Source organism: Drosophila busckii, chromosome 3R (genome assembly GCF_011750605.1).
Source record: "Drosophila busckii strain San Diego stock center, stock number 13000-0081.31 chromosome 3R, ASM1175060v1, whole genome shotgun sequence".
NCBI lineage: Eukaryota > Metazoa > Arthropoda > Insecta > Diptera > Drosophilidae > Drosophila > Drosophila busckii.
Window position 1 is genome coordinate 22,588,646 of NC_046607.1, and position 15,482 is coordinate 22,604,127.

The 15,482-nt window shown below is 35.9% G+C and overlaps 1 protein-coding gene across 1 annotated transcript; it reads right to left on the bottom strand.

The window, feature by feature from the left end:
- Positions 1 to 3,529: 3,529 nt before the first annotated feature.
- LOC108603934 lies at positions 3,530 to 4,081 on the bottom strand. The gene is made up of 2 exons (XM_017993129.2): positions 3,969 to 4,081; positions 3,530 to 3,911 (listed from the first exon to the last, which is right to left on the bottom strand). The coding sequence occupies exons 1-2, from the start codon at positions 4,060 to 4,062 to the stop codon at positions 3,592 to 3,594; spliced, it is 414 nt and encodes a 137-aa protein (XP_017848618.1). The 5' UTR covers positions 4,063 to 4,081; the 3' UTR covers positions 3,530 to 3,591.
- Positions 4,082 to 15,482: the final 11,401 nt, after the last annotated feature.

Here is a 15,482-nt window from a genome sequence, read left to right on the forward strand (position 1 = left end):
TCTAACGCAAAGTATAAGTCTAAGGCTAAGTCTGAGACTAAGTCTAAGTATAAGTCTAACTCGAAGTATAAGTCTAAGTCTAACTCTAACTTTAGCTCTAACTGTAGCTCTTGCTCTAGCTTTAGTTCCAGCTCCAGCTCCAGCTCTAGCTCTAGCTCCAGATCTCGCTCTAGCTCTGGCTCCCGCTCTAGCTGCAGCTGCAGCTGTTGCTCTTGCTCTTTCTCCTGCTCCAGCTCTAGCTCTACCTCCAGCTCTCGCTCTAGCTCTAGCTCTAGCTCTAGCTCTAGCTCTAATTCCAGCTCTTCCTTTTGCTCTAACTCTAGCTCTAGCTCTAGGTCAAGCTCTAGCTCTTGCTCCAGCTCTATCTCTAGCTCTAGCTCCAGCTTTCGCTCTAGCTGCAGCTCTTGCTCTTGCTCTGGGTCTAGTTCTAACTCTAACTCTTGCTCTAGCTCCAGCTCTAGCTCTCCCTTTAGCTGTGGCTCTAGCTCCAGCACTAGCTCTAGCTCTACATCTAGTTCTAGCTCTAACTCTAGCTCTAGCTCTTGCTCTTGCGCTAGGTCCAGCTCTAGCTCTAGCTCTATATCAAATAACAGCTTCAGCTCTAACTCTAGCTCTAGCTCTAGCTCTAGCTCCAGCTTCAGCTCCAGCTCTCGCTCTAGCTCTAGCTCTAAGCTGCAACTGATAGCTCCACTAATTGAACTTATGCGTTTTGTCTCTTACTTTGCTTTATCATCATGTATGTTGGCCATTTTAATGGCCATAATGCTAGAGCATAAAACATGCGGCAAGCGCTGCATAAAATCGTGGTCAGCATTAAGTGCAGCGTGCTCTGTGCCATGCGCCATTCGCCATTCAACCTGACGGCATGTGGCGTCATTAACGTGGCTTACATATGGCCATATAGACGCTCGTTCGCTCATGTCGTTTGGCCACTGCGCGTCCGCAACGTGTTGAACATGAAATTTAATTTCTTTGGTAATTAATTGCAATCGTGTTGGCATTAGGTTTAATGTTCTATGCGCTATTCAGCGCATGTTTGTGTTTATCAAATTGTTGCCCCGCCCCCCCCCACGAAACTTTTGGCATTTTATTTGACAAGCTAACGACGTTAATATGAAATACAATGCGCCAGCCAAATTGATTTTACGATGTGCTTAATTGGTTGAGCAGCAATTAAACAAACTTTGGCTCTCACTCTCGCTTGTGTCGTTGTCTGTGCGCCACTTAAGCGTATGCAGTTGTTCAAATAGCCAAGTCAGGGGTAAACGTTTAATTAAGTTTCCGCTTAACGTGTGAACCAAGGGAAATGTTCACTATATGGTATTGAATTTTATTGCATGGACAACAGAACAGCAGCGCCCAATTATCGATTATAGATTTGCTAATTAGAATTGCAGTTCGTATTACAAAAGTTATTGAACTTAATTCAACAGTCAACATTTGTTTGACTGCAGTTTGAAACTAAATACTAAATAAATAAATAATTCATACCTTAAACATTTGCTTATATGCATTGCCTGCTTACCTGCAAAGAGAAGAATTTCATTAATAAATTATTTAGCATTCTTAAATTGACAAAAATATTGTAAAATATTTAGGTCATGGCAAGTTAATTTAACAAGTTGCCTGCCTGCCACTTGCTAATGCAAAATGAGAGCGAAAATTGTTGTTGAGCTACTTTGGGGCACATTATGGAGCAGTGCAGAGCATTTTGCAGTTTCATGTTGGTTGACCGCAAATTAAATTACAAGAAAAACGAAAACGTAACAAAAATAACGAGTTAACAACAACAACAACAATGGGCCAAACCACAGCCACCGAATGGTTGCTGGCTGGGCTGGCATTACGGAAGCGAAACGACAACAAAGCGCTGGCCTGCAAAGTGGAGCAGGCCAGGAAGCAAAACTGAATGCAAACAATGGGCCAAGCTGAAAAACAAGAACATAGTGCATACAACTTGGCTAAGAGCAGCAGCAGCAAAACAAGGCAAGTGTTTCCGCTTGCTCCCACCACTACGTTTAGCTAAATAGTTACGTAGCTTTGTTTACGTAACGTTACAGCCGCTGAGCTACTCATTAGGCTTATGCTTAGGCTCGATTAGCAATTAGTTTTATTTCAATGCTGTTTATTTAAATCAAAAAAAAAGGGGCAGCCAACTTAAGCTAACAGCAAAGTTTGAGCCTTTTATATATTTTTGAGGGTTGCTACGGTTCTTAGCGCTGTCAACTGAGTGCGGCGAGGCATTTAAAAGGGCACTAAGCAGCTTACAACATTTTTACCTTTACTCTATAGCTACTTTTATTTGTTATTATTTATGCTTTTATAGCATGTTTTTACTTTTGTGTGCTACTGGCTAACAATAAAAGCCTAAACATGTCAAACACACAAAGCGAAATTCCATGCAAAAATCAACAAATCACAAGCAATATAAAAACAATGAGAGACAACTAAAAATACAAATAAAAATACGCGCATAATTTATGATGGCGCCAATATGTTGTCTGGCGTTGAAGCGACGCTTTCATTTCGCATTTATTAAATTTGTATAAAGCCACAGCCAGGCTAGCAAATCAACAAATATCAAATAACAGTCAGTGGTGAAAAATGTGCTAAGCATATGCTGAACAACAATAGAATGGAATCTGGTAATAATAGCATTAATGCTGCTGCTGCTTATATATAAATAATATAATTAATTTATACGTTTTGCGCTTGTTGACAAGCTGAGTAATCTATAAGCCGCATCTTTGTTATCGCCAAATGATTAAAACGCCTCTTAGCCAATAATAAAATACTGCGCGGGCTGCAGTTGCAGCTGAAGCGTTTGGGCCGCTGGTTAATAAATCATTTCATCGTCATGTGGCAGCGTCGCCAATGCTGAAATTATTGGCGACAATGCTGCAGACAGGCGCGTCGCCATCTGTTTAATTGCAGCCATGAGCTGCTGCTTACAAAACTTAAAAAACAACAAGCGGACGAATTAAAGTTGGGCGCCACCAACTTTTAGATACACAAAACAGCGGACGCGTCACAGCGACGTTTGTATGAATTGTATTGAAAATTGACTACCAAGGCCATAAAGGGGCTCACCGACTTCCCCTTCCACCTTATTAAATAAAAATAAAGAAAATGAAATAAAATTCCTAAGTTACTTATCTGATCGTTCTGAAATTTTTGACATCTGTCAAAACATGTTTAAGCGTACTTGTGTTTTATTTCAAATTTTTTATTAACATTTTTTAATTGCGTTGTAATCAGTTTTTTTTTCGAATTGCGAGCAGGGCACCCGCTTTATATATTAAAAATTGAAATGTAAATAGTTCCTAAGTTATTTATCTGATCGCTCTGAATATTACAATTGATCGAAAACACGGCTAGGCAAATTTTGTGATTTATTTCAGATTTTTAAAGGATATTTTTAACGCCTTTTATAGTTTTTTTCGATTTGCAGGGGAAGGGTGGGAGGAAATTAAATAAAAATAAAATAAAAGCGTAGTGTGTTGTATATAAGAGCAGCTACATACAAAATTTGATTGCTCTAGCTCTTATAGTTGCTGAGAAACACGCGCTCATACAGACGGACGGACATGGCTATATCGACTTAGTTCGTCGAGCTGGGGTGTGCCCCACATCTGCATTATAATTTGCTGGCTTTATCGGGGGCAGCTGTGACGTCGTTGGCTTCACACTTTTGGTACGCACATCCAACATAATTTTCTCCTTGCTCGACAAACATGACTTTGCATTGCAGCATTTGCTCTTCCTAACACACGCGTTGCTCTTGCGCACATAGCCGAATTTGCACTGACAAGTCTCTACGCATTCATCCTCGCAGGCTTCGCCAGCGTAAAGCAATTGAAAGCACGAGGGCTCAAAGCAATTGCAATTGGAAGTTTGATGTTTGCCGCAAACTGTGACAAGAAGTTTAGAATATTATTTTATGCTGGATACGGCAAAGTTAAGTTTACCTCCAGAGCGATGCTCTATGCTGACGATATCATCAAGGCGGACATGCACTAAGCATAAAGCGAGCAGCAACAGTTTGAGCCAAATGCTTGCCATGTTGACTTATTTACTCAAAGATCAATGCCAGAATGCCAGCAGCTTGTTAGGCAAACAATTAAAGCATGCGCAGCGTTTATAATTAAATTAAGTTAATAATTTCCAAAGCGTTGCAAAGAAAGAAGCAGCTGCAAATCTAAAGTTGAGCGTCTAAAAAGGCGAGCAGTCAATCTATAACAAATCTGTGGCCAAAAGCACAAGCGTAATATAGATCAGCAAAGTTGTTCTGCTTAACAGCAAAGCGTAGCAGCGTCAGCTCAACGCGTCGTATGCGTAATATGCATAGCATACATTGTTTTTGCACTCACACTTGCGCATATTTGACCCACATACATATGCATACATACGTCATACATATGCATATGCTATGGACTTGATTTTCATTTGAGATTTCATGTTAGCGCATTTCCTTATTTTCCTTTTTTGGCATTGCGAATTCCTTTTGTATTGCAGGTCAGGTCAGGGCTTTGCATTTCGTTATTTTTAATTTGCTTGGCGAAAAATGAGCACAAGGCAGCGATTTACTTAATTCAAAAGGCAGCTAAAGAATTTTTGTTATTTAAACATGCAAATGCGTTTGGAATGCAATTGAGCCAAGCATGTTTAATATCTTAAAGCAAGCAAACAATTTGTTTAAAGCGCTGTAGCAGCTTAAGCTGTAATTGCCCTAACCACAAAGGCAGGCAGGCAGGCAATTCAATTAACCCACAGAGACGCTCCAAAGACTTTGTCATATGTTGAGCAGCTAAACTAATTTTCGACGCGCAAATGAGCGCATAAAACTTATCAATATTCATAACTTAGTTAAGCTTAAAGCGTGCCACATATTGTTGTACGTAGCGTATACTTAATCAGCGCTGGGGCTTGACTGTTAATTTAACGCTTCAATCTGTGGCGCAGCTACAAAACATTGAATCAGCATAAAATCTACATTATGAAAAGCCAGCGACAGTGTTGGGAAACTTTACTGCTGCTGCTTCTTTTTTTTATATTAAAATGTTTGGCTACAAGCCAATGCTATTTTCACCTGCCGCCTGTTCAGCTCGAGCTCGAGCTCTTACTGAGCTGTGGAGTCATAAAATTAATAGCCTACGCTTGCTTTACGATGCCATCAGTGCAAGAGCGTAGATGAGAGCAGAGAAAAATTGCCTAAAATTTAGCTTAACGCTCGAGCTCTGTAATTTTATAGTACTCGAGGCATAGGGAAAATGCTGCCACAGCTAAAGCTGCTGCCAGTGCAAACTAAGAGCATGTAACTAATTTAGTTTGCAGTCATTTTAGTGCTTGACATAATAATATAATATAATGCTTAACAACAAAAAGTTAAACTGCTGCCAGTCATAGCAGAAGTTGAAGCGACTCTAGTGCTAAGTGAATTTATTTTGTATTGTAAATTGTATTATTGAAATGTCGATTATCTTAATCTAGCACTTAAATATTCATCAATCAAATGCCTAATGCCACTTCAATGTGTCGCGAGCGACGCAGCGACTCCCATGGGACACGCTACAGCTCGAGTGGGTTAGAGGCGGCGGCGGCGGCAGTTGCTATGCCACATTGTTCTCGTTGCTCGCTGTGCTGCCGCATAATATGTTGACGTTTGTCAACATTAACTACACTTAATTCAATGTGTCACACACACACATACACACATTGAAATTGTTGCTTGTTCCATTGTGCAAAAAATTAGTTGCCTGCGCACTTCTTTTTTTACGGCATAAATTACGCAATAAAAAATATGCCAGCAACAATTGTAAGTTTACACATTGTGTGTGTGTGTGCGTGTATTTGCAGCAATTACTGCAACATGTGGCGGCACCCCTCGCTGCATTTTGTGCTGCAATTAACAAGAAGTTTGCCCCAAGCGCCCGAAGTTGATGATTAGAACTTTAGCAGCTACAGCGGCACGTAAACTTTTGCGCTTTATTGCCATAAATTGAAACGTTTGCATTTTTACTCTTTCAATTTGTATTTTTATTTGCATTCCCTTCCGCCATTCGCAATTCGCAATTCGCCAGGCGTGTCTCTAATTGTCGATTAACAGCTTAATTGTTAGCAGCGTTTGTTTGTTATTAAGTGGAACATGAACAAAAAGTTTAAGTGAAGTGAGCACAAGCTTTAAGTACTAGTAGCCTATGCATTGGTTTATTTATAAAAATAACATGAATAAAGTACACAAGTGAGTAAATGAGAGCTTTAGTTTAATTAAAATATTATAAGAAATCAAATGAAGCAACTGCACATAAAGTGAATGAGCAACAACTTTAAGCTTTTGTAGATTGATATTAAATTAAATTAAAATTAAAATAAAGCAAGTATTTGCCTATACAGATTGGTTTGGTTTTTAATATTATAAAAATAACAAATATACAAAGTACAAATAAGTGAGCTAAGAATATCTTTAAGCAGCTGCCTTTGACTGCCTTTGAATAAGAAATCAAATGAAGCAACTCCAGGTTATTATTATGAATTAAATTAAAATGAAGCAAGTATTTGCCTATGGATATTGCATTGGCTTATTTTAAATATTATAAAAATAACAAATGAGTGTAGTACACAAGTGAGTGCATAAAATCTTGAAGCATTTGCTGATGGAGCTGCTATATTAATTTAAATATTATAAGAAAACAAATGAAGCAACTGAAAGAGCAACAACTTGAAGCATTTGCCCATTGATATTCAATTAAATTAAAATGAAGTAAGCATTTGCCTATGCAGATTGGATTTCTTTGATTTAAATATTATAAAAATAACAAATGAACAAAGTACAAAGAAGTGAGCTAACATTATATTTAAGCATTTGCTGATGGAGCTGCTAGATTAATTTATATATTATAGGAAAACAAATGTAGCAACTCAACAACTTTAAGCTTTTGCCTATTGATATTAAATTGCAATAAAATAAAGCAAGTATTTGCATATACAGATTGAATTGGATATAAAAATAACAAATAGGCAGAGTACAAATAAGTGAGTTAACAATATCTTGAAGCAGTTGCCTTTGGAGCTGCTAGATTATTTTAAATGAAATGAATGCACAACAACTTTAAGCTTTGATAAGTTGTATTGATTTAAATTAAATTAAAATACACATTGAATTCCTTTATTTTAAATATTATAAAAATAACAAATGAACGTAGTATACAAGTGAGTGCATAAAAGCTTGAAGCATTTGCTGTTTGAGCTGCTGGATTAATTTAAAATATTATAAGAAATCACATAAAGTGAGTGAGCAACAACTTTAAGCTTTTGCCTATTTCTATTCTAAAATAAAGCAAGTATATACCTATACATATTATAAAAATAACAAATATACAGAATACAATTAAGTGAGTTAACAATATCTTTAAGCATATGTCTTTGAAGCTGCTTTATTTAAATGAAATGAATGAACAACAACCTTAAGCATTTGCCTATTGATCAGTTGTATTATTTGAAATTAAATTAAAATGAAGCAAGTATTTGCATATATTGATTGAATTGCTTTATTTTAAAAACAATAACAAATGCACAAAGTACACAAGTGAATTAAGAATATCTTTAAGCAGCAGCCTTTGTAATTTTAAATATTATAAGAAATCAAATGAAGCAACTTCACTTGAGTGAGTGAGTAACAACTTTAAGCATTTGCCTATTGTTCAGTTGTATTATTTTATGCTCTGCACTTTAACCTACCAACTTGGTATATCGCTTTTCAATCGTATTAAACACTAGCATGCCTCATTTAGTTTGCAATTCAAATGGCAGCATAAATTAAAACACAAACTCGATACGCGATACGCGTTAGGCTTGGGCTTGGATATTTAAATGCAATTGTCTCATGCATATGAATGCCGCCAACTGTTTGTTGTAGTTGCAACTTGGAGCTGACCAACGAGGCGTCAAGAGCGGCGCAGGAAATATGCAAAAAACAGAACATGAAACATTTCTAGATGCGTCATGCGGCATTTAAATCGACAGCGCGTCTTAGGGGGGCGCTGGCATTTGCCACTCACTCAAACGACGAATGCGGGCAAAGCGCTTTCTCCCCAGCGAGCTCACTGTACCCCCAGCGCATACCCTGTAACTGGCAAATTAACATGCTGTAGTAACGACTACTTAAATTAGCAGCACAAGCTGTAAATGCAAATTTAGCGAGACGCGCGCACAAGTCGTTTAAATATTTAGAGCAAGCGACGCGCAGTCGAGTTGGCAGACATTGAAATTGGCATGAGCTGCTGCCAATGAATTTTGCAATAGACAATGTCAATGTACTTGGGCGTGTTTTTTTCAAATAGACTGTAAAGCAGTACAAAATGCTTGGCTATAAATGCAACTCAATTAGCCGAATTAATATGCAACTGACAGCGCAGCAATTTACATAAATTAAACAGTCAAATAATAAAATATGCCAAGGCTAAGAAAAACATTTGACAATTAGCTGACCAACTTAAAATTTAACATTAGGCAGCTTAAAGAATTTCTATGTAATTTGTTTGCCACTCACGTCGCGATTTCCTGTTTTCAAAGACAGGCCTACAAATTCTATTAACGCATTTTGTCAAAACATTGTCACCTTTAGCACACACACACACACACAACGAGACTCTACCTGTGTCCTGGAAATTGGTAGCTGATAAGATCTGCCAACTCTGATACGTGCCTATTGTTAGAGCCTTTATCGCTTGCATACACGTAGCCCGCTTTGTTTTTATTGATTTTTTGGTTATTTCACTTGCGTGTGCATAATATAAAGTCAAGGACAAGTGAGCTGGGAGCTATGATTAAATTGTTAGCCTAGTAATAAATACATAGATTGAAATTCATACAATACAAAACGATTTCCAGACTTCAAGCTACGATTTAATTGTTAGCCTAGCGATAAATAGAAATTCATACAATATAAAATTAATTCTAGTTCATTTTCCAGCGAGACTTGAAGCTTTGATTTAATTGTTAGCCTAGCGATAAATAGAAATTCATACTATACAAAATGAATTTTAATTAATTTTCAAGTTAGACTTCAAGCTATGTTTAAATTGTTAGCCTAGTTAATATATAGATTGAGCTTCATAGAAAGTTTATTTGTTTCAATTATTAAATTGTTAGCCTAGCTAATACATAGATTGTTTTTATAGAAAGTTTATGTTTCCAGCGAGACTTCAAGCTTTGATTCAATTGTTATCCTAGACTAATAAACTTATTCGCTTGGGGTTTACTTAATAATCGTTAATTCATTTCCTTGCTTTATTCCTTCCATGCTCGAGTTGTGTCTGACTGCGAGAGCTAGTCTACTCCTCGTTGAGCTTTTTGTTTCTTCGTGAGCAACATTCGATCTTTTTTACACATTTTCGCTTTCTACGCACATAGCCCAATTTACAGTTGCAGTCCATTTCGCAGATTTGAGGACAATCCTCGCCGTCATATAAAAATGCATAGCACGAAGGCTCAAAGCAGGGCGCGCAGCTGTATACTTCATTTCTACCGCATTCTATAAGCAAATTAGTTAATAAAGCAATAACTTATAATAGTTTAACTAACTTATAGGCGCATCTGTCTCCTCATCAGCAGCAGCTGCTTTGGCCCACAGCAAACAAATGCATAGAACTCCAGTTGGTCTCATTAGCATGTTAAGCTTCGCACTAACTTAGCAGTTGGCATAATTATTAGAGTAGACGCTTTAATAGCTGTAGCTAACTACAAGACGTTGCAAATTGTTAGCTGCAGCATGAAATGTTCATTTTAATAAACAAAAGCGTGGCAATGTTTAAACAAATATTCAAATTCACGCACTGCAGCCATAAATTTCTCTAAGAAAATATTCATACTTTTCAGCATTTTCTTCTTAACACAATTGCCAGTATAATTTATATTTCAACGCATATATTCTAATTTCAAATAACAAATCATTCTGCACTCATCATCATCAGCCTAAAGCATTTAATGGCACAAGGGCTAAAAGCAATTGGAATTAATTTCTTCGTTTCTATTGCAAGCTGAAGAATATAAGAAGAATTCAATATTATTCAATATTATTAGCTAAAGAACGCTGCTCTATGCTTCACTTCAATCATCGCTGCCATTCAATTTGTAGTCATAAGGAAAGATCGCCAACAGTTTGAGCCAAATGTATAACAGCTTAACTTATTTTACTCTAAGATCAATGCCAGCCAATTTGTTATGCAAACAATTTAGTCATGGCAACGTTTATAACAAGCTTAAGTAATTTATTTCAGAGCGTAATAACAGCAATTAGAATAAAACAACAATTGAATAGCAACAATTGTAGCAACAAGTCGAGTAGTCAATCTGAACTTAAGAGCAGCAACGCTGATTTGCTTAGAATATTGAGCAGGTTTAACTTTTAAAACTATGCCAAATCGTTAGAAGAATCAGTTGGCAGCATGTAGCCAATTTCTTCTTCAAAATATATGTCAGACTTTGGAGCGACCTATACCAAGGCTGCATGCCTCAGTTCAATGAACTTGTTGAGCGCATAAATTCTCAAGCAGTTCGCTTATTTAGAATTTCTATTTGAGCTAAATTATATTATTAAGCAAAGTGAGCGCACTTAAAGCAATTTGAACATTTATTTAATGCTTTGCTTAAACAGAATTAATGCATAAATGAATATATATAAAATATATATAATATAAAGAAGTTAAATTTAGTGTAAGCTAATGCAGTAATTCTAGTCAATTGATACATTTTTGTTATTTATGTTTACGCTTAGTATCTAAATTATATAATTTAGCTAAGTGAGTGCACTTAAAGCAATTTAAGTCTTAAAAGAATTCTTTGCTTAAACAGAATTAATGCGTAAATGACAAGTAATTGATATATGTATATATATAATAAATTTATAAAGCTAATGAGTCGATGGCCTAGCTAGCACTCAGCACTTTTAGTTATTATATTAGTTTGTATAATAATTAAGTTTGTAAATAAAATAAATATAAAGCTAATGCAGCAAAGTTTTCTTTTTAGCTTGCGCATTTAATACTTTTTATGTTATTTATAAACTACTTAATGACTTTAATAAATTAATTATTTTACATAAATGTAGAAACTTATTTTTAAAAATACTTTAAATGGAATTTGGTAGAAAAAACAAATACACAGATGAAAGAATAGCTTCCGCTATAGAGAGTTGGTCCCCATTTGGTTGTCTGCCTAAGAGTTTGTCAACATATGTTCAACATGATCGCCAGACGTACACAAATGCGTATTATTTTACACAGAGAGACAGAGAGTGAGAGAGAGAGACAGCAGCTAAAAGAGTTCCTCTTTTGTATACTTTTGCGCCTGTGTGGCTCACATTTTGAGTTGCTCTGGCAAGTAGTAAGTGATTTATACGAAGGCGTTGAAAATGCTTTGAGTTGTTGCATTTGATAAGTTGCCGTTGTGTACGAGCGAGCGCTCTATTGTTAAAATGACTGCATGATGAATTGCTGGCCACTTGGCAGCCGCTTGCATCGCTTCAGTTGAAAGATGCGCGTCTGAGCTATTGAACTAGAACAGATTCCATATTTGGCAGCTCACTTCCACTTCCCATTCCAATTTCAATTCCACAATTCCACACCCACTCATGCGCTCGCTCTCACTCTCTATCTCTCTCTTTATGCGCTTGGCTGTTAATGCTGTAAGCACATTGCTTACATTGCTCTCTTCACAGTTCGCACTGTGACATTTGCACTGTCTGTTTGTTCGTCTATCAGTCAGTCCGCTCAATATGTCTGGCAAGTGTTATTTACGACTTCCGCGAGGATTTTCTACAGTGGACAGGCCAACAGCTATAAAACTTTATATGCAATCGGTATGCAAGCAATGTCGTCTTGGATTTTAAATATAAAACCTTTAAGCTGGTTGCATATGCAGCTCACGGCTCAAGCTCTGCCAAGACTGCTAAGCAGCTAAAGGACTCCAAATAATTATAGATATATATATATAAGTAAAAACATTAGACACTAACAAGTTGCATTTAGATCATTTTTGTAAATATTTTACAACATTTTTTGGGCAAAAATCTAAACATGCACGAGCGCTGTATTTTTTTTGTTTTATTTTTTGTAATTGTTGTTGTCGTTTCCACTCGAGCAATTAATACGTGAGCAAACTGAAAAACACTTGAGCGCTGCTGCCAAGTGCAAAACAATGTTTGAACTGATGTATTGTATAAGCTGCCAGACAAGGGAATTGGAGGGGGTGTGCTGTGCTGTCAGTGGGTGGTGAGTTGAGATTTAAGAGCAGGCCATAAGACACATTCATTCAATGTCGCGACGCCAAGCCGTAAGCCGATATACCCAAACAAAAAAAAGGAAAAAGAAAACAGCTAAAGAAAATTATATGTAAGAAAACTTTGACAGGCTGTCTTCAACTTCCAGCAGCACTTAACAGTAGCAGCAGCAGCAGCAGCTAAGAGCCATAACCATAAAATTGTATTACACACACACACACACATATATATATATGTATAAATAGAGTTGCAATTGCGAAATCCAAACACGCCTCGCACATTGTCACAGCTCCTATAGCTGCGCTATATATAGCAACAATATGAATTGTTGGCATTGGGGGTTCGGCTGTAATTATAATACTCATCATACTCATGCTTATCATCAGGCAACAAGAAATATAACACATTTTCAAGAGCATAACGTTCATACATAAGTGAATAGTCGAAAAATCTGCTCATATTTCAAGCAGCCAAGCGGAAATCCTTTAGACATATTTTTTTGCAGCTCGTTAGGCGACAGCGCATAGAATTTTTATTATTGTTAGTCAACAATAGTGGGTTGGCAACTTTTAATTGTATGCTTAGACACAAATTCGTATTAGACGCTGATTATTGCATTATTTTTTTATTTATTATTTACAAAATAGTGGAAGTACAATATTTACTTAAATAATAAAAAGTGACAATTTGTGTAAATATCTTTCTCCTATCGAGCGCTCATTAAATTATGTTGCTGAGTAACTGTTCCTTTTAAGAATTATACATCTAACAATAATTATATTTATGTATAAACAAGTAAGTTGGAGTGCGATGAAACGCATTTAAGAAAACATTGCAACATAAATTTTTACTATAAACTAAGAACTTACAAACTATCTTACAACTAAAAGAATAATGTAGATTTAATGTTTAATCCAACAGCATTTCTTATTGCATTACTATAACTAACAAATGCTAAGGGCAGCTACAATTTCAATTAGTCGCATGCTTAACATTGTTTTGCATTTACAACTAGCTGCGCTAATTAGAATTACTAACGCTAATTGCATTTCAGCGCGCATTGCGTATTGAATTTTTAATTGCCTCACACACAGTTTTGTGCATATGAAAATGACGTCAAACATTTTATGCACTTTATGCATAGAGAAATTTTGTTGAAAGTCGTATAAATCAATCGCTTGAAAAAGCGCAGACAACTAAAAATAGTTGGTGCTGCTATTTTTAATGCGCTGCAGCTAATTGCAGCTTTTAATAAGTTGGCCTGTCATAAATTTGTATTAAATTAATGTCGCCGTACAACGTTTGATCCTCTTTGATGATGAACTGCCCCACAGGCAAACAACAAACATTTTAAATCTCTGCTGCTGATGCTGATGCTGAGTCTACTCATCTATCTACCTGACTGGCCTGGCCTGGCCTGGCCGCTTGCCATTTAAGCTCATAAACGGCTATCAGCTTACACTGCAGACTTGAGCGCAAGTATAATAAAAGCTTGGCTCAAAAACAAAAACAAGCGCATGAAATACACAAAAGCGTAGAGCAAATGCTCTAACAATTAGTTAAGTGTAGGCATTAAATATATAAAATAAGCAGCTTCTATTTTTATTAATTTTAAAAATTTACATCTATTACTTAAATTAGTTGCAAGTCTCATTTAGTTTGCATAGGCTACACAGCTTATAGTTTAAATATGGCAACGTAAAGTAATCAGTAATCATTATAAATATTATAAATTTACAGCTTTTACTTAATTTAGGCTGCGCTTTTAGCTGCAAGTCTCATTTAATTTGGATAGAGTATACAGCCAACATAAAATAATCAATTTTAATCAGTTTTTTTAGGCACTTTCTGAATATTATAAATTTACAGCTCTTACTTAAATTAAGTTGCGTTTATAGCTACAAGTCGCTGCTATTTTTTAGTATTTATTTTTGTTTTATTTTATTTTATTTTTATAGTGTATACAGCTTAGTGTACAAACATGTCAAACATATAAAATAAGCAGCTTGCATTTTAAAGCATTTTCTAAATATTATTTATTATTATTACTTTTATTGAAATGAAGTTTAATTCATAGCTGCAATTCTCTACTACTTTTTATAGTATACAGCTTAGTGTTTATATTAAATAATCAGTTTACATTTTAAAGCACTTAATATCAAATTTACAGCTTTTATTTAAATAAAGTTTCATTTATAGCATTTAGTTTGTTTAGAGTATACAGCTAGTCGCTTGAACTTAACACGTAGCCATAATTATTATACTAAAACCAGTTTGCAAGCCCAGCAGACGGCAGCAAACCAAAAAAAATGAACAACGACTATCGAAAAAAAAAAGATTTGTTGATCAACATTCAAGCGGCTTGAAAAGTATCCACAGTCTGTGTTTAGCGCTTGTCGGAACTTAAAAAGTTAACAAAGTTCACTAATTTGTGCCAGTCGATATTAAGCATTAGCCATTAAGCCAGCGATCTGATTCTGTTTCAGCTTTTTGGAGCTTAACTTCAGCAGGCGTGAATCAAGTGAGGCTTGCGCTCATCTCATTGTCTTTGATAATTTTTTATAAATTTCAGACCGCCAAATGCGGCTGCACAATCTAAAATCCCCATGTGGCGTTCCAATTATTAGCAGCAACTTGAAAGTGCCGCTGACACGCGTCTTCAATGCTTGACCTCACTCCCCCCCACCAACAGAAGCTTGCCCCTCGCCACATTTTCTTGGCATGTGCGCTTTTTGTTTTTAGTTTTTTCCAGATTTGCTGCTATTTTAATTGCTGCGAACTTGATAAGCGTTTTGCTTTTGCTTTTGCTTTTATTGTTTGCGGTTTTGAGCTGCTGGTTTTACGTCGTAATGATAATAAAGATATCACATGCATAGCATATTGATGAGAATCGCATAGAAGAGCGCTTAATTGCTCAATGTGTTTGTTAATTACAATGTGGCTGTCAACAATGGGCATGCGATTTACACATGCAACAGGCATAAATAATTAATAGTATCAGATCTTTAATAAATCAAGCAAGAAAGTATAAACTAAATGTGTCTAAATATTGATAATATATATATATATATATATATTAATGAGATGTTTAATAAATCAAACTAGAAGGTATAAACTAAATGTGTGTATATTAAGAATATATAAAAATAAACATTTCCCATTGGATCTTAAATAAATCAATCTAGAAGGTATAAGCTAAACTGAT